This window comes from Wickerhamomyces anomalus (genome assembly GCF_001661255.1).
Source record: "Wickerhamomyces anomalus NRRL Y-366-8 unplaced genomic scaffold WICANscaffold_2, whole genome shotgun sequence".
NCBI lineage: Eukaryota > Fungi > Ascomycota > Saccharomycetes > Phaffomycetales > Wickerhamomycetaceae > Hansenula > Hansenula anomala.
Window position 1 is genome coordinate 1990331 of NW_017567111.1, and position 15814 is coordinate 2006144.

A 15814-nucleotide genomic window follows, 5' to 3' on the forward strand; every position below is an offset into this window, starting at 1 on the left:
TTGTTGATGAAGTTCCTCCGCAAAAATGTTGGTGTTGATTAGTCATTAACAGCCAAATATTATGTCAGCTTTAAATTCAATCCACTACAACGAATTATATTATTCAGTCATTACAAGAGTTAAATGATTCTATTAATTTATTGAATGTCACTACTCTGGAAAGGCTCCTGGCACTTGTTGATCGATAGCATCCTGTAAACTTAAATTTCTAACCATTTCCATAATCTCTTCATCATTATAACTAGTTGAAACATATTTTTGATCAATAAAATCTTCCAACATTTCAACAAACCCTAATTTTGGAGGTAGGACATCAAATTCATAGATTTCATTTTGTTCCCAGATTTCTGGTGGGATCTTTGCCATAACTTTACCTTCTCCTGATAGAATTGCAAATCTTAAGAAATTCATTGGAATAACGCCATCTTGTGTTGGTTGGAACTTAATTTTATTATTTATGAACCCTAGCAATGTGTCATGCAAAAACTTTCTGTGGTTTGCTTCTTTCCAAACAATTGGAGCTCTCAATAAATATGCTTCAGTGGATAACTCAGTTTCTTGGCCAACTTCAAAAATTGAATAATCATTAACTGGGATATCACTTGCCAACCCAATAGCTTCTAATAATTTATAACCGGTGAATGGATGTTTGATAAAGGCCTTTTTCAAATACTCTTTAGCCTTTCTTTCATTTCCTAGGTATAAATATGCTAAAACGGTGGAATACGCAATACCTGGAGTATACCATTTTGAATATGTAGTGACTAATGGACTATCCACAATTTCAGTCAAGTATTTGTATTCAGCTGACACAATTGCATAAAAATCAATAAAATATCTAACACCGTATGGATCGTCAGCTGGTGATAATGCTAATAAAAGTTTAGCATAAGTGAAAGCAGTAAACAATGTACCTTTCTTAGACAAGATTTCAATATATCTGAAAACGGCTAGATAAAATTGACGGTTCAAATAGTAATTGAATGGTAATCTTGTTAACCCGTTTGAAAGATCAAAATTCTGCTTAAACCCACGGTCAAATGTAAATAATGCTCTCTCCACAAGACCATTACTGTTACTTTTATCACCTTGTCTAATCAAAATCAACGCAACTTGTAGAATAGTTTCAACATGATATGGGAACCTTGGTAATAATTGCATCAAATTTTCATGATTTGGAGTAACAACAACAGAAGCATAGAATTGTGAATTGGCAATCTTAGATTCAGCACCTCTTTCGAATTTATAATGTTTTATACCATATTTCGCCATTTTCACAACATCATCTTTTATAACATCAACCCAATCTTCAGATTCTGCAGCTTTATCGTCAATAACTTCCTTTATTGATAATTCCTCCATATTTATATCCTTTTTGGGAGTTGGAATCCAATCATCTCTTATTTTGGTCAAGATTAGTTTTCTTGTAGTACCAGGAATGGATCTTCTATCACGACCACCCCAACCTCTAACAACTTTCGATAATCTCTTGATTTGTTGTAAAATTTCAGGTGGTACTGAAGTTGAAGTTGTTGAATCAGCATCATTAAGGGCTTCTGCAGACAAATTACCAAATAGTTTTTTGAATTCGTTATCTGGGTCTAGGTCTCTTGGATCTATTTTCAATAGTGAAGCGGATTTGTATTGTTTTAGTGGTGTGAAGTGGCTGAATGATGAGTCTAAAATTTCATGAGTCACCTCATCATCAATGGCTTCTTCCTCTTCTGCGTCTATTTCAGTTGTATCCACAATTCTATTTTCTTTACGATTTAGTTCCTTGATTATCTTATCTAGCTCATCATCACTGTCTTCATCAACCTCTTTAGGTTCAGCCTTCTTTTTACCTTTATTTTTCTTCTTCTTGTTCTTCTTCTGTGACTTTGTGGGTAGATGTACTGACGCTTTCACATCTTCAGTTTCAGACTCTACTTTCTCCTGATCTTCATCATCTTCATCATCATCCTCTTCACCACCAATGAGTGCAAATATGTTTTGAGCCTTCTTCACAGGTTCAACGCTTTCTTCTTCAACCTCTTCAACATCATTATTCTCTTCAGCCAAACGAGTCTGTTCCCGTTGCTTCTCTAGCCTTCTCAATGCTCTAGAACTCATCTTCAAATTGATTTTCTCCAATACTTTGAGTCAAATGTCGTTGTTTAATTGCCATTCGAAAATTCGTTGAAGTTGATTTTCTTGAAGAATTCGCGAAACTGCGTGGCCGACACAATGGAATTTTTTTTTCTATAAACTTTTCAGAGATGAGCTTCTTGAACGTATTTGATCCAGAATTTTGGGATGGTGTATAAGATATTTTAAAATGGCTTCCACTAAGAAACAAAAGGATAAGAAGAAAGATTTCCAAGTATGTGATCGGAACAGTCAGTTGTCCCAGAAGTTTTCATATTAACAGATCGTCCCTTTAGAAAGCTAAGTTAAAAGTTGGTAAAACTAAAGCTAAACCATCAAATTATACAGACACTTCGTTTGTTGCAAAAAGTGAGTTGAAGGAAGTATATTTGATAATTACCAATACTAACATAATTAAGCCATTTCTTTACCAAATCAATCCCTCTCAAGAAACCTGGACCAAGATACAGACCTTATCAAAAGATTATCATTAGTTAAACATCATGCATCAACCACAAGAAAGGAAACATTGATACATATTGAACAACACTTACCAGATAACCCATCATTATACAAACAAATCCTGAATGCTGTGATTCCACTAATAATAGATCAATCAGCATCAGTACGAACTGCACTCATAAGTTTGTTAAATGCTGCATCTGAGAAACAAACGAATCTAATGGAATTACATGCAAGATCGATTATTCTATATATTCATAGTGCTATGACACATATTGTACCAGAGATCAGAAATGATTCTACAAAGTTCCTTGATGTGCTAATCAAACATGGTCCAGATTCCTTGGTTAGAAGTGCATGGATAAAGACATTGAAATCATTTTTCACTTTATTGAATTGGACATTAAGTGACTCTAAACAATCAGTTTCATTAGCAATCACAACTTCATCAGTTACAAATAATTCAGGTAAATCTAAGAAACAAGGATTAGATTCATTAGTGAGGTTTATTAGAATCGGAGCTTTTGCCAATGAAGATGAGTTGAGTAAGAAAAGAATAGTTTTAACTGCACATCCTTTAACAACAAAGTATTTGACACCAATTACACCACAACCGTTTGCACATTTGAAATTATTCACAACTGAGTTGTCAAGCACTAATAAAAACACAGTCGATAAGACAATTGATTTGAATACTATAAGTTGTGAAGATGTTGAAACCAGGAAGCGAGTATTGGTTGAATTTTTCATTCCTCAAATCAAGAAGAATTTAACAAATTTGATTAAAGAAGGTGGAGAAGTTGGTAAAAGTGCAAAAACTTTGGAGGCCATTTGTAATGAGGTTTTGAGCTCCAAAATCATTGAAGATTAGAAGGAAATAAATAGAAAATTCCAGCTTACTTGATTAAATTTCAATTTGTATGTAGAAAAATATCTGGTTATCGCACTCAAATCAAAACAAAAACAAAAAAAATTTAACATGAAACTAAAAATGCTTAAAAAAACACGTCAGAGAAATTGACAAAAGAAGAATTCATTGATCACAGTAATGGATGATATGCTGGGCTCGCTATCACTGGACGAAGGTCTGAGTATGATACAGAGCACACCTTCGAAAAATGGCGTTAGTGCTGATGATGCCGAACTGATCTTGGGCAAAACATCAGAATTGTCAATTAATGATGCAGATGATGGTGATGGTGATGTTAAGATGAAAGATGCTCCTTTGGGAAGACAAGTATTGATAAAGAAAACGCTGGGTAAGCAAATACACGCTCATCCACATACACCTGTGCGATCATCTCCTTTGAAAGAAGCTTATAATGTTGCAGATGATTCACCAGAAAAGGAATTCCTAAGTGATGATGAGAATGGAGTTGATGATAGTGATGTGATGATGACAGAGGCTGATCATAGTCATAGTTTTACACGTTCAATCTCTAAAACTGCTCACAACTTTTTAAGTCCTACAGAACTTGGTGCCAGAGTTGCAACTTCACCATCTCCGTTTAAGCCAACCTTGACACATCGGTTGGAACAAACAGCCAATGAATCAAGTGATGATAATGTTGATAACAGCATATTGACGGATGTAAGCTCTTTAGATCATGCTGACAATGAAGTATCTGATGATCAAGTCATTAGAAACAGAAATCACAAATCAAACACCCCATCTAAGCTAAGTATGGTTAGATATGAATCAGAAGCTGACACCACACAAGATGAAACAACATATGACGATGATTCAAGTCAATATACACCACAACATTATAGAACACCGGTTGTTAAAACGCAATGGGGGAACACGCCTATTCAGTTACAAATGCATCATCACCATTATTACCCTTCAAATCAATCAACACCAACATCTTCGTCTCAATATAGCCCTGGGAATGAAGTTATACCACTACCTGCTCCATGGTCTAAATTTGCATCGCCAAAAGCACCAACACCATATTTAATCAGTTCTTATTTACAATTATTGTTCAATGTGTTAACATCAAGTATCGCTATTTATATATTGATAAATGCCATTAAAACTGTCAAATCAGATATAAACTTGAAAATGGAAGAATATGCAGCGGATATTGCAATGGAAGTTTCACGTTGTGCTAGATCATATGTTGAAAATAGATGTGCGCCAGAAACAAGAGCACCAGCACTAGAAGTTACATGTTCAGAATTGGAAAGATGTATGAATAGAGATCCAACAACACATGCAGGGAAAGCTAGTGTTAGTGCAGAAACTTTGGGTATGATTTTGAATTCGTTAATTGAACCAATAGGTGTTAAAGCTATAGTTGTTTTCGGTGTTGGGCTAATATCATGGGCATTCACTTCAAATTTTATCTTTGGTTTTGTTAGAGCCAAATCGTATTATGGATGGGATTCCAATAGACAGGATCCACAACAGCAACAACAATATCAACAAATTGGGTGGAATCAACAATCTCAACAACAGTTTAATCCTTCAACACCTGCATTATTACCTCCTGGACCACCCCAGCCATATATGACCCCAGGAGCACCACAAGACTGGCAGTACAACTACAGTCCTTCAAAATAGATACCAATCGAAAATAGCATGAATAAAATATACTAAATTATGGAAGTTTGGATTGTAGAGGCTTTTTCATGTTGGATGGTTTCGTAGCCCTGAGTTTTTCAACAATTTCGTTTAACCGTTGAAAAAAAAAACATGTGCAGAGAAGACTTGACCAACAGAAAGACCTGAGATTCCGATTACACCAACTTTGACTTATTAATTAACCACTATTTGCCATTAATTAAGAAAAATCCATTACTCTGATTTCAAGCATATCAACAAGTTTCAAATCAGCTGAAATAGTGCTGATTTTCCTACTGAAAACGCATTTCATTTAACCTTCTCCTCTTTCAACAACAATCCAACAATACTGTCAAAGCAACACCATGTCGTTGAACCAACGAATCCCATCACAGTCACTTCGATCAGGCTCGCCTTTGAAGAATGAAACGATAGTGACACCCTCCACAAAGCAAAGGATCTCCAAAAAGGAACCTCAACATATTTTCCGTCGCCACATTAGTGAATCCTCATGGACTTTATGGAATTGGTATAGACATTTACACTGGTATGGGTTATTAACCACTGTTATCATTCCATTAGTTGGGTTGGCATTCACCGTTAAGACAACTTTCAATTGGTATACGGTAATATGGTCGTGTTTTTACTATTGTTTTACTGCAACTTGTGTTATTGCTGGATATCATAGATTGTGGGCACATAGATCATTTATTGCATCGTATCCGATTCAGTTTATTTATGCATTTTTCGGTTCAAGTGTTGGTATAGGCTCTATTAAATGGTGGGCTTCAGCTCATAGAGCTCATCATAGATATAGTGATACTGAAAAAGATCCACATACTATTAGAAAAGGTTTGGTATATAGTCATATTGGTTGGATGACTTTAAGACCTCATCCTAAAGTGAGAAACTCTGTGAAGGAATGCTTAGGTGATGATTTGATCAATGATACTTTGATCGATTGGCAAGAGAAAAATTATAATGAATTGTTGATTTTAACAGGATTAATGATTCCTAGTTTTATTGCTGGGATCTTTTGGGATGATTACCTTGGTGGATTAATCTATGCAGGTATTTTAAGAGGTGCATTGGTACAAAATTCAACTTTTTTGGTTAACTCATTAGGTCATTGTGTGGGGACTCAACCGTTTGATGATAAAAAAAGTTGTAGAAACAATTGGTTTCTATCATTCTTAACATGGGGTGAAGGAAATAATAATTTCCACTATGAATTCTCAGCTGATTTTAGAAATGGTATAAATTGGTTTGATTTTGACCCTGTCAAGTATCATTTAATCATTTTAGAAAAACTCAAATTGGTCAAGAATTTATACAGAGCTTCAGAATCTTCAATTAGTCAATGTCTGTTACAATATCAACAGAAATTAATTGATAAAAGAAGGGCTAAACTAAACTGGGGTGTTCCAATCGATCAACTTCCAATAATATCACCTGAAGAATTTAGAAAATGGGCAAACGATGAAAAACATAAAAGAGCATTGATTGCAGTTGCAGGAATAGTTCATGATGTTACACCATTTGTTAATGATCATCCAGGTGGTGTGGCATTGATAAAGACGTCAATTGGTAAAGATGCTACAAGTGCATTCAACGGTGCAGTTTATGATCATTCAACAGCAGCTCATAATTTATTAGCTACAATGAGGGTGGCTGTATTAAGTGGCCGTACTGAGGAAATTGTTTGGAAACAACAACAACAAGAAAATAAAGAAGTTCCATTGAAACAAGACTCAACTGGTCAAAAAATTGTTAGAGGTGGTGAACAGGCTACTATTATTAAAAAGCCTGTTAGAACTGCGGGTGCTGCCTGAAAAACAAAGAACAATTATTAATTGCTTGGTTTATATTTATTTCACTAGGAGTACAAAGGAAATATTACATGGAGTTATGAAGGGTTTATTGATATATTTATAATGATAATGTCTTAATGCTAAAATGCAGTAGTTTCTTTTATTCCTAATTCATCTGTTGAATCTGCGATAGGATCTTTGGTCTCTTCTTCTTTAGCTTTCACCTCTTCTGTGTTTTGCTCTGAGTTTTCTGTATCATCTTGTTGTTTGGACGATACTTCCTCTGGTTCACTATCTTCTTCTGAACTACTCTCTTCACTAGATGATTCTTCAGATGATGAACTTTCACTTTCACTTTCTTCACTTTCATAAACAGTATATCCCTTCACTTCTTTTTCCTTTGCAACCAAAATTGTTGGGAATTCAATAACTGTTTGATCTCTCAGCACATCAGCTAATAAATGTTCATTATCAAGAGGTATAAACTGTGGGTTTGATGCCGGAGTGTCGATTTTCTTCAGAAAGCAAAACACTGGCACGTCTCCAACTTTCTCTTTGATAGTTTGATGAATAGCTTCTTCCAATTTTGTTCCTTCTGGTACTCGAAAACTAAAATGTTTGGCCAATTCAGAGCCGGTTTCATTATCAATCAATATCCACTCTATAGTCCATACATATGTATCCTTCTTTTGGTCCCACCCTGACTTGTTCATGTTATTTCTCTGCATTCCCCTTGGCAACTTCCTTATTTTCACACCTCTTTTGACAATGCTTTCATAGTTGTTTGAAGCAGAATCTCTTTGAAATCTCTTGTTATTGTTGTGATAATTTGAGAGTATCTTCTTATTCTTCGACCTCACGTCATTCTTAGAAACTTCAATGGTTCTATTCATCTTCATCAGAAAATTATAATCTCTATGAACCAAGTTCTCATTCTCTTTGAATTCACTTCTTTTAACAAATTTGGCATTATCTATAACTCCATCACACTGAGATTGTGTCTTGTGTTTATTGACACATTCTAATGAACATGTTTTCGTTCCACATTTGGGACATTTGTACTTGAATTTTTGTTCGTAGCATATCTGACACAGTTCCTTGAGTTCTTCTATAGCACCACTCATTATGAATCCCTTTGTCTAGTCTTGATCAAAGCTTTCAAGATTGTAAAGATCTCAGAGATGAGCTTTCTATAAATTTTCAAGTATGAAAAAAAATTATGTAATCGAAAATGCCAAAAGTCTTTGAACTTTTCCTCGAGAAATTCATTCAACAGACATAATTGAACCAATTTTATAACTAAAAGGGCCCTAATATGTTCAAGTCAATTTTAAATACTTCATTACTTGGAGCTAAAAGCTCTCTTGCCTTTCAAAGGCAATCAGTTGTCAGATCGTTATCCTACACATCGGTCTTGTACAAGCCAAAGAACAAAAAAGGTGGATCAAAAGGTAAAGGTGCAGCTGCTAAAGAACAAGATGAAGATGTTTCGGTAGAGGACCCATCTCATGTCTTACCAAATCTAGAGGCCAAATACAAAGAATGTTTGGAACAACACAAGAAAAAAATCTCAGAAACAAAACTTGGTGCAGCTAACCCAAAACTATTTGATAAATTAGAAGTTGAAATTAACAAAAAACCACAAATTTTCACCTCTTTGGCACAAACTGCCCTAAAAGGTAGAAATTTAATCATTACAGTCTTTGATCCAAACAATACAAAACATGTCGTCTCTACAGTTTTAGCATCAGGTATGAATATGAACCCTGAAACTGTGCCTAATTTTCCCCAACAATTGAAGGTTCCATTACCACCTCCAACTGCGGAATCAAGACAAGAAATTGCCAAACAACTAAAAGTTGATTTTGAAAAATTCAAGAATTCTAATGATAAGCATTCATTATCTTTTGCTAGAGCTTCAGCAATGAAAGAATTGAAAAAATTTGAAAAAACAGATGTCATCAAGAAAACTTTGGCAGATGTTGAAAAATTACACAAGAAGTATTCTGAAGAATTACAAACCCAATATAAAGCTGCTGAAAAATCGGTTTTGAAATGATTTAAAAAGAAAACTTTTTCATGAAATTTCATTATCTATATACTTTTCAACTCGTTTGAGTGAAAATCATAATGTACATATCCACCACATCTATTACACAACAACCATGTACTTGTTCATTTTGCATTCTTGGCTAAAGTTCCAATAGCTTTAATTCTATTCCACAAACTTACATCATACCCACCAATATTTAAAGCTTTAACGAACCTCCAAGCTTTAGCTTCATCTCTAATTGGGTAATCTAAAGGTTTTGGAATTTGTGTAGAGACAAAAGGAATCTTATCATAACATACACTTTTCAAGTTACATAAACCTTGTAACCCTTCTTCACCACCAAATTTACCATAACCTGAACCTTTTTGACCACCAAATGGTAATTGACAAACATAAAAAGTTGCAAAATCATTAATTGCAACATTTCCAGATTTTATACTATTAGCAACATAGTTTAGTTCTTCCCAGTTACTACCGAAAACTGAAGACCCTAATCCATAATCAGTAGAGTTGGCAATATTGATAGCATCTTCTGTATCTCTTGCCTTAATAACTGTCAATACAGGTCCGAAAACTTCATTAGTAGCAATATCCATATCAGGAGTGACATCAACTAATAAAGTTGGAGAGAAATAATGACCTTGTGGATAGTTTGGATGCGAATATTTATCACCCCCATATAATAATGTTGCACCTTGACTAACAGCTTGTTCAATTTGATTGTGTAAAGCATCAAAACGAGCATCAGTAATTGTAGCACCCATATCAATATCTTCTAATTGATCAATATCTGAACCTAATCTCAATTTTGGGACTCTTTCCTTGAGGATGTTTACAAGTTTATCATAGTTTTTTTCAGTGACAATAACTCTTTCAATACCAATACAATTTTGACCTGAAGATTGGAATGTACCACGCATTATAATACTAGAGATGGCGTCAACATCTTTAACGTCATCCAAGACAATAAAGGCATCTTTACCACCAAGCTCCACAACAACTGGTGTCAATGATTCCGCTGCAGCTTTAACAACATGATGAGCAACTGGTTTACTACCAATGAATGTAATATGAGATAAGCCTTCATGAGAGGTGAAATAATTTGCATCTTCTGGCCAGCAACACACTAATTGAACTAAGTTTGGGTCATGGCCGCACGCTATTAGAGCAGCTTGGACTAATTTGATAAACCATTGAGAACTCCATACAACTTGCTCAGAACATTTAACCACAATGGCATTACCTGTGAATAAACTTGCAATAATTGGACCCAGCAAGTTATGGAATGGATAGTTCCATGAAACCAAGGCTGCGACAACACCTAATGGCTCATATCTAACTTCAGCGCCTTTGTAACTCATCAAAATATTGGAAGGACCAGGTCTTTTAGAAGGTTTTAAAGCTTGTTGACCATGTTTGATTATCCAATTCAATTTCTCCAATGTCACCAAAATTTCACCCATTGAAGCATCAACCATTGTTTTACCAGAGTCTCTACATGCAACTCTTGCAATGTTTTCTTGATTCTTCACCACGTATTCACTTAATGATCTTAAAACTTGACGACGTTGAACAAATGATGAATTTTTCCACTCCTCTTGAGCAGTAGAAGCCTTATTGATGATTGAATCAATCTCTTCTCTTGTGTTACTTTTGTATCTTCCAAGGAATTGACCAGTAGCTGGACAATATGATTGAATGAATTCTGGTTCTTCTGCATTTCTGATTGATACTGGGTGTATTCTTTTCCCCTTCCAGTGAGGTTTAGCTTCAGATGGAACTTCAATTGCAAATTTGACCGCTTTCTCAGCTCTTAGTGATGAGTTGTAACGACGGTTGAAGATCCATAGGAATGGCACAAGGATTGAAACTAGTAATGAGAATGAAATTTGGTATGGTAAATTCTCTGATTGTAAATAATCATCCAAAGTTGTGTTGAAATACTCCACCAACGTCGTGTTCAAGTAGACATTGGTGCTATTCAAGTAGATTTGGAGATTGTCCATCTTGAACGAAACAGACAACGTATGAAACTGCTTTATGGGAACGTATTTACTTTGGAAATGGAACTGAAGGTGGTTTTTTGTTTTTGAAACTTCACCAGATTTTTTTTTGCCAAACGAGACTCGAGAATTTAGCATGCGAAACTTTAACACATGATGAATTAGCGTGAAATTAAAGAAAGAGAAGAAATTTACTGGGTTTCTTGATGCAATTCAGGTCCCTGAACTTGGTTCTAGTCACTATTCAAGGTTTCTACAGTGGAAGGAAGAAAATCCTCTAGACTATTTGATTAAACGAAAAAAAAACTCAAAATACAGATTTTTATTTTCCTGATTATTGAAACCAATTGATGAATTGAAATTATGAAGAAGCATTGATATGTAATTCTGGAGTTGGTTTGGTGACAGCATTAATCAATAATTTAACAACTTCAGCTTGTTTTTCTGATGCGGTTTTCTGGATCTTTTCTAATTCCTCTTTGACTTGAGCTTCAGCTTCCTTATCAGCAGTTTCGTTCAAGCCAGAGTGCTAAATGATTTGTTAGTTTAAACGGGTCTAGCTTTATTGAGAGTCAACTTACTTCAGCTTCATATTGTTTCAATTCTTGTTCCTTCTTTTGTTTGTAGGCAGCAATTTCTGATGAAGCATCGGTCTTAGCAGCTTTTAGACGACTTGTACGGTCTAATTTAGAATGTTAGTTCTCTATCCTTGTGTGGATCTTGTTGAACATCTTTATTGGATACTTACAAGCTCTTGATTTAGAAACAATTTCATGTGCTTCTTTTTCGGCCTAAGTATATGGTTAGTTACTCCTGGTTCATCGCCTTGCGACAGCATTAATAGTTCCAAACTCACTCTCAACAGTGTGGCAATTCCTGATTGATTTGACTATATTTTAAAGTTAGTGAATGTCCAAGGCTGAACGTCTGGTTTGAAGATTCGACTATATGCTCTCCTTATTAGTACCCATAATTTCAAGGCGGAATGACCCTTAAACCAATAGAACAAACAGCGAGCACATAACCAATATCCCCAGTCCCCAATCCACCATACCATTTTGCTGAGGAATATGAACGATTAATTCTGATCTCAATTCACTGTTTTTTCTTCAATAAACAGCCAAATAATGCTATCAATCTCAAAACCTGTTGATATGGATTTTCGAATTTCGCGAATTTCGACAGCCAAATTTACCCTGCTGATTACATAATACTCGCGCCAAAACTTATGTAATTTTCAGATTTTGTTTACACTTTGACACAAAACATTTTAACTACAATGTAAAGAAAAGATCACAAGATGGTTTGTCGTTGTTACTGGATACTAAAAGTCCAAGTGCTGTGCAATATTTGCTAAAAGGGTTTATTTGCTAGATAATAAAATGTCACAGGTGCAGACGCCGGCTGTTCAAGAGTCTTCTTCACGTCCAACAACACAAAATTCTATTCAATCTTCAAATCCAAGTTTACTAAAGCCAAACAATGAAACCTCATATCAAACTAGTTTTTTCAATAAGGACGACTATGCCTTTTTCAGAAGTGAAGAAAGTTCAGCTGATATTATCAATGAGTTAGAGAATAGTAAAACTGAAGTTTTAGACTTTGATCAATTAAGTCCCCTCCATGACTTCAAACAATCAACAAACATCCAATTGAGCTCTGGGTTAGAATTCTTGAATGAAATCCCAAGCTCATGTGTGGAGTTTGCTTACAAGAAAATATCATCAGAGCTATGTACAGGAGTAAGTGCATTTGCAAACTCAGAATATACTTCATCATCAAAGTTAACTCCATGTACTATAAAATATGAAGATTTTTCACCAACTACAAAGAATTCATATCATCGGAAATTCGCCATTGAAGAGATAATTGAAACTGAAGAAACTTATATTAGCTCGCTAAAGATGCTTTCTGGAATCTATCTTGGTTCATTAATTACCAAAGGTAGTGATGGAGTTCCAATTAAATTACTACATAGTTATATTGAATCCTTGATAACAAATCACCAAAGTTTCTTGAAAGATTTGAGATCACTATTTTATTTTTATTTGAAACCATCTATTAGAAACAACTTATCCCCTGGTTTAAGAACAAGAGCAGAAGAGCTTTTATCTTGTTCATCTCCATTGATGGCTGCATTGGTTTCTCAACTTATAGCAGAAAAGGCTATTAGTCTTTATTTTTACCAAGAACTAAGTTGTCTTCATGAGTTAGTCTTGAGGCTAATGGCTGCCAAAGAATCTGATCCTGAATTTGGCTCAACACTAACAAAGGTATGTCTACTAGCATTTGTTCAAACACACTCTTTCAAGTATTAACGATTTCAAAAGGGATATCAATTATTTTTGGAAGCTACACAAGGTTCAAATAGCAGAATGGATCTTTCATTTTCATCATTGATACAAAAAGTATGACATACACTTGGTAATTACTAAGAAGAAGAAACTAATCAAGCTTATAGCCAATCTCAAGAATTGGGAAATACAAACTTTTCGTGGAGAATTTATTGAAACTTACACCAATCTCAGAGGATCCATTATGTCATAGTAAGATAGAGCTGTCATTACATCAAATAGATGATCGAATTAAGCTTGTTAATAGGTATGGATTAGAAGAGAAGTTCAAGGCAAATTCACTATTTCAAAATTTGGTTTTCGGTGTAAAGACTTTGAAATTTCCAGTAGAGTATCTAGGATTGCCAATTTTACTGGGTTCATTGCACTGTGTTTGGGTTGGAAAAGAAAGACAAGTACATGCTCAGCTACTTGGTGCCTTCTTATTCAAGACGCATTTGGTACTTGCCCATATTTCCAAGATCAATAGATATGAAGTGAAGTTTTTAATTCCACTCTCTATATGTAAAGTTGTTGATAACTCAGATATGATGGGTGGTTTATTCACAAATTACAAACATTCTTTTAAGTTAATATTTGAGCATGATTATACGTTAATTGAGCTTTTGTGTTTACAATATGATGAAATGGAATGTGAAGTTTGGAAAAACAAGTTGAATATTTTGGTTAATTATGTGAATGGTCCATACAAATTTGATTACTCATCATCAGCTACTAATGAAGAGATGGGTACGCATTGTTCCACTATATTACCCCAATTTACACAATCATTTGATGCTAAATTGAATAGATTGAGTTCTGTAAGGATTAAAAATGAAAAAAATAGTATTTTCACACAATGCTATTTCTCTGATATCATTCCAATTATGGTGCAACAAATTGGATCAAATGAGGAATCCTGGAAAAGTCATAGAATCCTTTCTGATCCTACCAGGCCTAGAAACGTTGGTACTTTAATTCAATTGAAAGAAGTTGATCAAGCAAGAATTGAGTATTTGTTACAGGACCTTTGGAGTAATGAATTAGTGACAAATGCGATATTAACAAGGAGGAAACAAAGTACAAAAAAAACTGGGTCAAGGCTTCATAAACATTCACCATCAAGAAGTTTAAGATCATCATTTACGTTTAGAAGTAATCAACCCATTGAAAGTGAGGAAAATAATGATTCATCAGAGCCAATTGAAAATACTGCCGATAATGAGGATACAGTGATTGTTTCCAATGAAGGTTCCCCAACTAGATCTACAAGCAGAGTTTCAATATTTCGTAGAACATCTATTGTTTTTGGAGGTGCATTTAAATCAGTCATGAATAATGAGCATTAAAAAATGATAAAAAATCAATTGCGTTAAATAAAAATCAAATATACTTGTAGTCATGCATCATCATTAAAATTGCTTAATGGTTGACACCATTAGCATCATTTGTTGAACCCCAACTTTTCTTACCAATATTCTTATTCTTTTGGTATTCACCTTCTTTCAAGATTTTTTCAATAATCTCTTCCTTTGGAACCTTACCAAATTGATTCTCTAGATCTCTTTTAGCAGCTTCATGTAAAACACCATCAACACCTCTACCACTTTCTGAAGTGTAAACTTTAAAAGTGCCAACGGCATCAACTAATGGGATTGTGGAATCTTTCAAATAATCTTGAACAGCTTGTTCACTTTCAACGAAGACAAGGAAATCTTGACTTTCACCTTTGTAGAATGCGATAGTTGCTGCGTCTGTCATTATGTCTAATTGAAATGTGTTGTATATGTGTAAACTCTTTTTGTAAATAGTTTGATGATTCAAGTTAAGAAAACTTCCTTGAGATGTTGGAAATCTCAACCCTTTATATACATTTTCGACAAGTCTTTTGACTTTTCGGCCCACTTCTCTGGAATTCCTTGAGCTGTGGTTATTCTTCGTTCATCGCTTGCTAATTGCTATGTATGATGTCAGGTATTACATAACCAGAATAACCAATTATGCACAATTCATCAATACTCAACATTTCACATCAACTATAAGAAGAATCAAGAATCCACTAATTGTAACATTATATGTATATTAATAGAACATCGGAATTACCTTATATACACACAGTAGAGGATATTCTGTCAGGTTAAAACCACGAATAAAATAAAACAAGTGATCATTAAATCAACATCAACTAGAAACAATGGCTGTCACAAGAAACTCCAATAGAAGAAACACCTCTTCAACCTCTTCAACCTCTTCAACCTCTTCAACAACTAGAGTAACCAAAACCAGAAAACCAGCCAGAAAAACCAAGGCTAATCCTCGTGTTACAGCAATTGAAAACAATATTTCTGCATCACATGCTGCATCAACATCTGAAAACACACCAAACTCAACCACTTCAGAAGAAAATTTTTCAACAAATGGTGTTCAACAAGCTGCATTATCTGCACAAAATGAAAAAT

The 15814-nt window shown here is 34.6% G+C and overlaps 9 protein-coding genes across 9 annotated transcripts; 4 read left to right on the forward strand and 5 right to left on the reverse strand.

The window, feature by feature from the left end:
• Positions 1 to 150: 150 nt before the first annotated feature.
• On the reverse strand, positions 151 to 2112 carry RQC1 (Rqc1p; the record flags this gene model as incomplete). Its single annotated transcript, XM_019185564.1, has 2 exons — positions 151 to 241; positions 293 to 2112. The coding sequence occupies 2 exons, from the start codon at positions 2110 to 2112 to the stop codon at positions 151 to 153; spliced, it is 1911 nt and encodes a 636-aa protein (XP_019040642.1).
• A 91-nt stretch (positions 2113 to 2203) lies between these two features.
• On the forward strand, positions 2204 to 3460 carry IPI1 (Ipi1p; the record flags this gene model as incomplete). The annotated part of the gene is made up of 3 exons (XM_019182692.1): positions 2204 to 2362; positions 2424 to 2496; positions 2547 to 3460. Exons 1-3 carry the CDS (start codon positions 2318 to 2320, stop codon positions 3458 to 3460), a joined length of 1032 nt encoding a protein of 343 aa, XP_019040643.1. The 5' UTR covers positions 2204 to 2317.
• Positions 3461 to 4411: 951 nt separating this feature from the next.
• Positions 4412 to 5155, forward strand: BRL1 (Brl1p; the record flags this gene model as incomplete). Its single annotated transcript, XM_019181592.1, has 1 exon — positions 4412 to 5155. One exon carries the CDS (start codon positions 4412 to 4414, stop codon positions 5153 to 5155), a length of 744 nt encoding a protein of 247 aa, XP_019040644.1.
• A 365-nt stretch (positions 5156 to 5520) lies between these two features.
• WICANDRAFT_83573 (acyl-CoA desaturase) lies at positions 5521 to 6987 on the forward strand (the record flags this gene model as incomplete). Its single annotated transcript, XM_019185565.1, has 2 exons — positions 5521 to 5549; positions 5613 to 6987. The coding sequence occupies 2 exons, from the start codon at positions 5521 to 5523 to the stop codon at positions 6985 to 6987; spliced, it is 1404 nt and encodes a 467-aa protein (XP_019040645.1).
• A 119-nt stretch (positions 6988 to 7106) lies between these two features.
• BCD1 (Bcd1p) lies at positions 7107 to 8090 on the reverse strand (the record flags this gene model as incomplete). Its single annotated transcript, XM_019184655.1, has 1 exon — positions 7107 to 8090. One exon carries the CDS (start codon positions 8088 to 8090, stop codon positions 7107 to 7109), a length of 984 nt encoding a protein of 327 aa, XP_019040646.1.
• A 730-nt stretch (positions 8091 to 8820) lies between these two features.
• MSC7 (meiotic recombination directing protein) lies at positions 8821 to 11025 on the reverse strand (the record flags this gene model as incomplete). The annotated part of the gene is made up of 1 exon (XM_019182693.1): positions 8821 to 11025. The coding sequence occupies one exon, from the start codon at positions 11023 to 11025 to the stop codon at positions 9142 to 9144; it is 1884 nt and encodes a 627-aa protein (XP_019040647.1). The 3' UTR covers positions 8821 to 9141.
• Positions 11026 to 11383: 358 nt separating this feature from the next.
• VMA10 (H(+)-transporting V1 sector ATPase subunit G) lies at positions 11384 to 12079 on the reverse strand (the record flags this gene model as incomplete). The annotated part of the gene is made up of 5 exons (XM_019184656.1): positions 11384 to 11551; positions 11604 to 11704; positions 11771 to 11813; positions 11879 to 11911; positions 12077 to 12079. 5 exons carry the CDS (start codon positions 12077 to 12079, stop codon positions 11384 to 11386), a joined length of 348 nt encoding a protein of 115 aa, XP_019040648.1.
• Positions 12080 to 12404: 325 nt separating this feature from the next.
• Positions 12405 to 14077, forward strand: WICANDRAFT_28650 (uncharacterized protein; the record flags this gene model as incomplete). The annotated part of the gene is made up of 3 exons (XM_019181519.1): positions 12405 to 13295; positions 13353 to 13430; positions 13484 to 14077. Coding segments are annotated over 3 exons (1563 nt in total), but the record flags the coding sequence as incomplete, so codon positions are not given.
• A 556-nt stretch (positions 14078 to 14633) lies between these two features.
• On the reverse strand, positions 14634 to 15277 carry RTC3 (Rtc3p). The gene has a single exon (XM_019186266.1). The coding sequence runs from the start codon at positions 15114 to 15116 to the stop codon at positions 14778 to 14780; it is 339 nt and encodes a 112-aa protein (XP_019040650.1). The 5' UTR covers positions 15117 to 15277; the 3' UTR covers positions 14634 to 14777.
• Positions 15278 to 15814: the final 537 nt, after the last annotated feature.

Bases quoted from the DNA above. Each gene is read 5' to 3' on its own strand.
- RTC3 (XM_019186266.1), bottom strand. From the start codon at position 15,116: ATGACAGACGCAGCAACTATCGCATTCTACAAAGGTGAAAGTCAAGAT.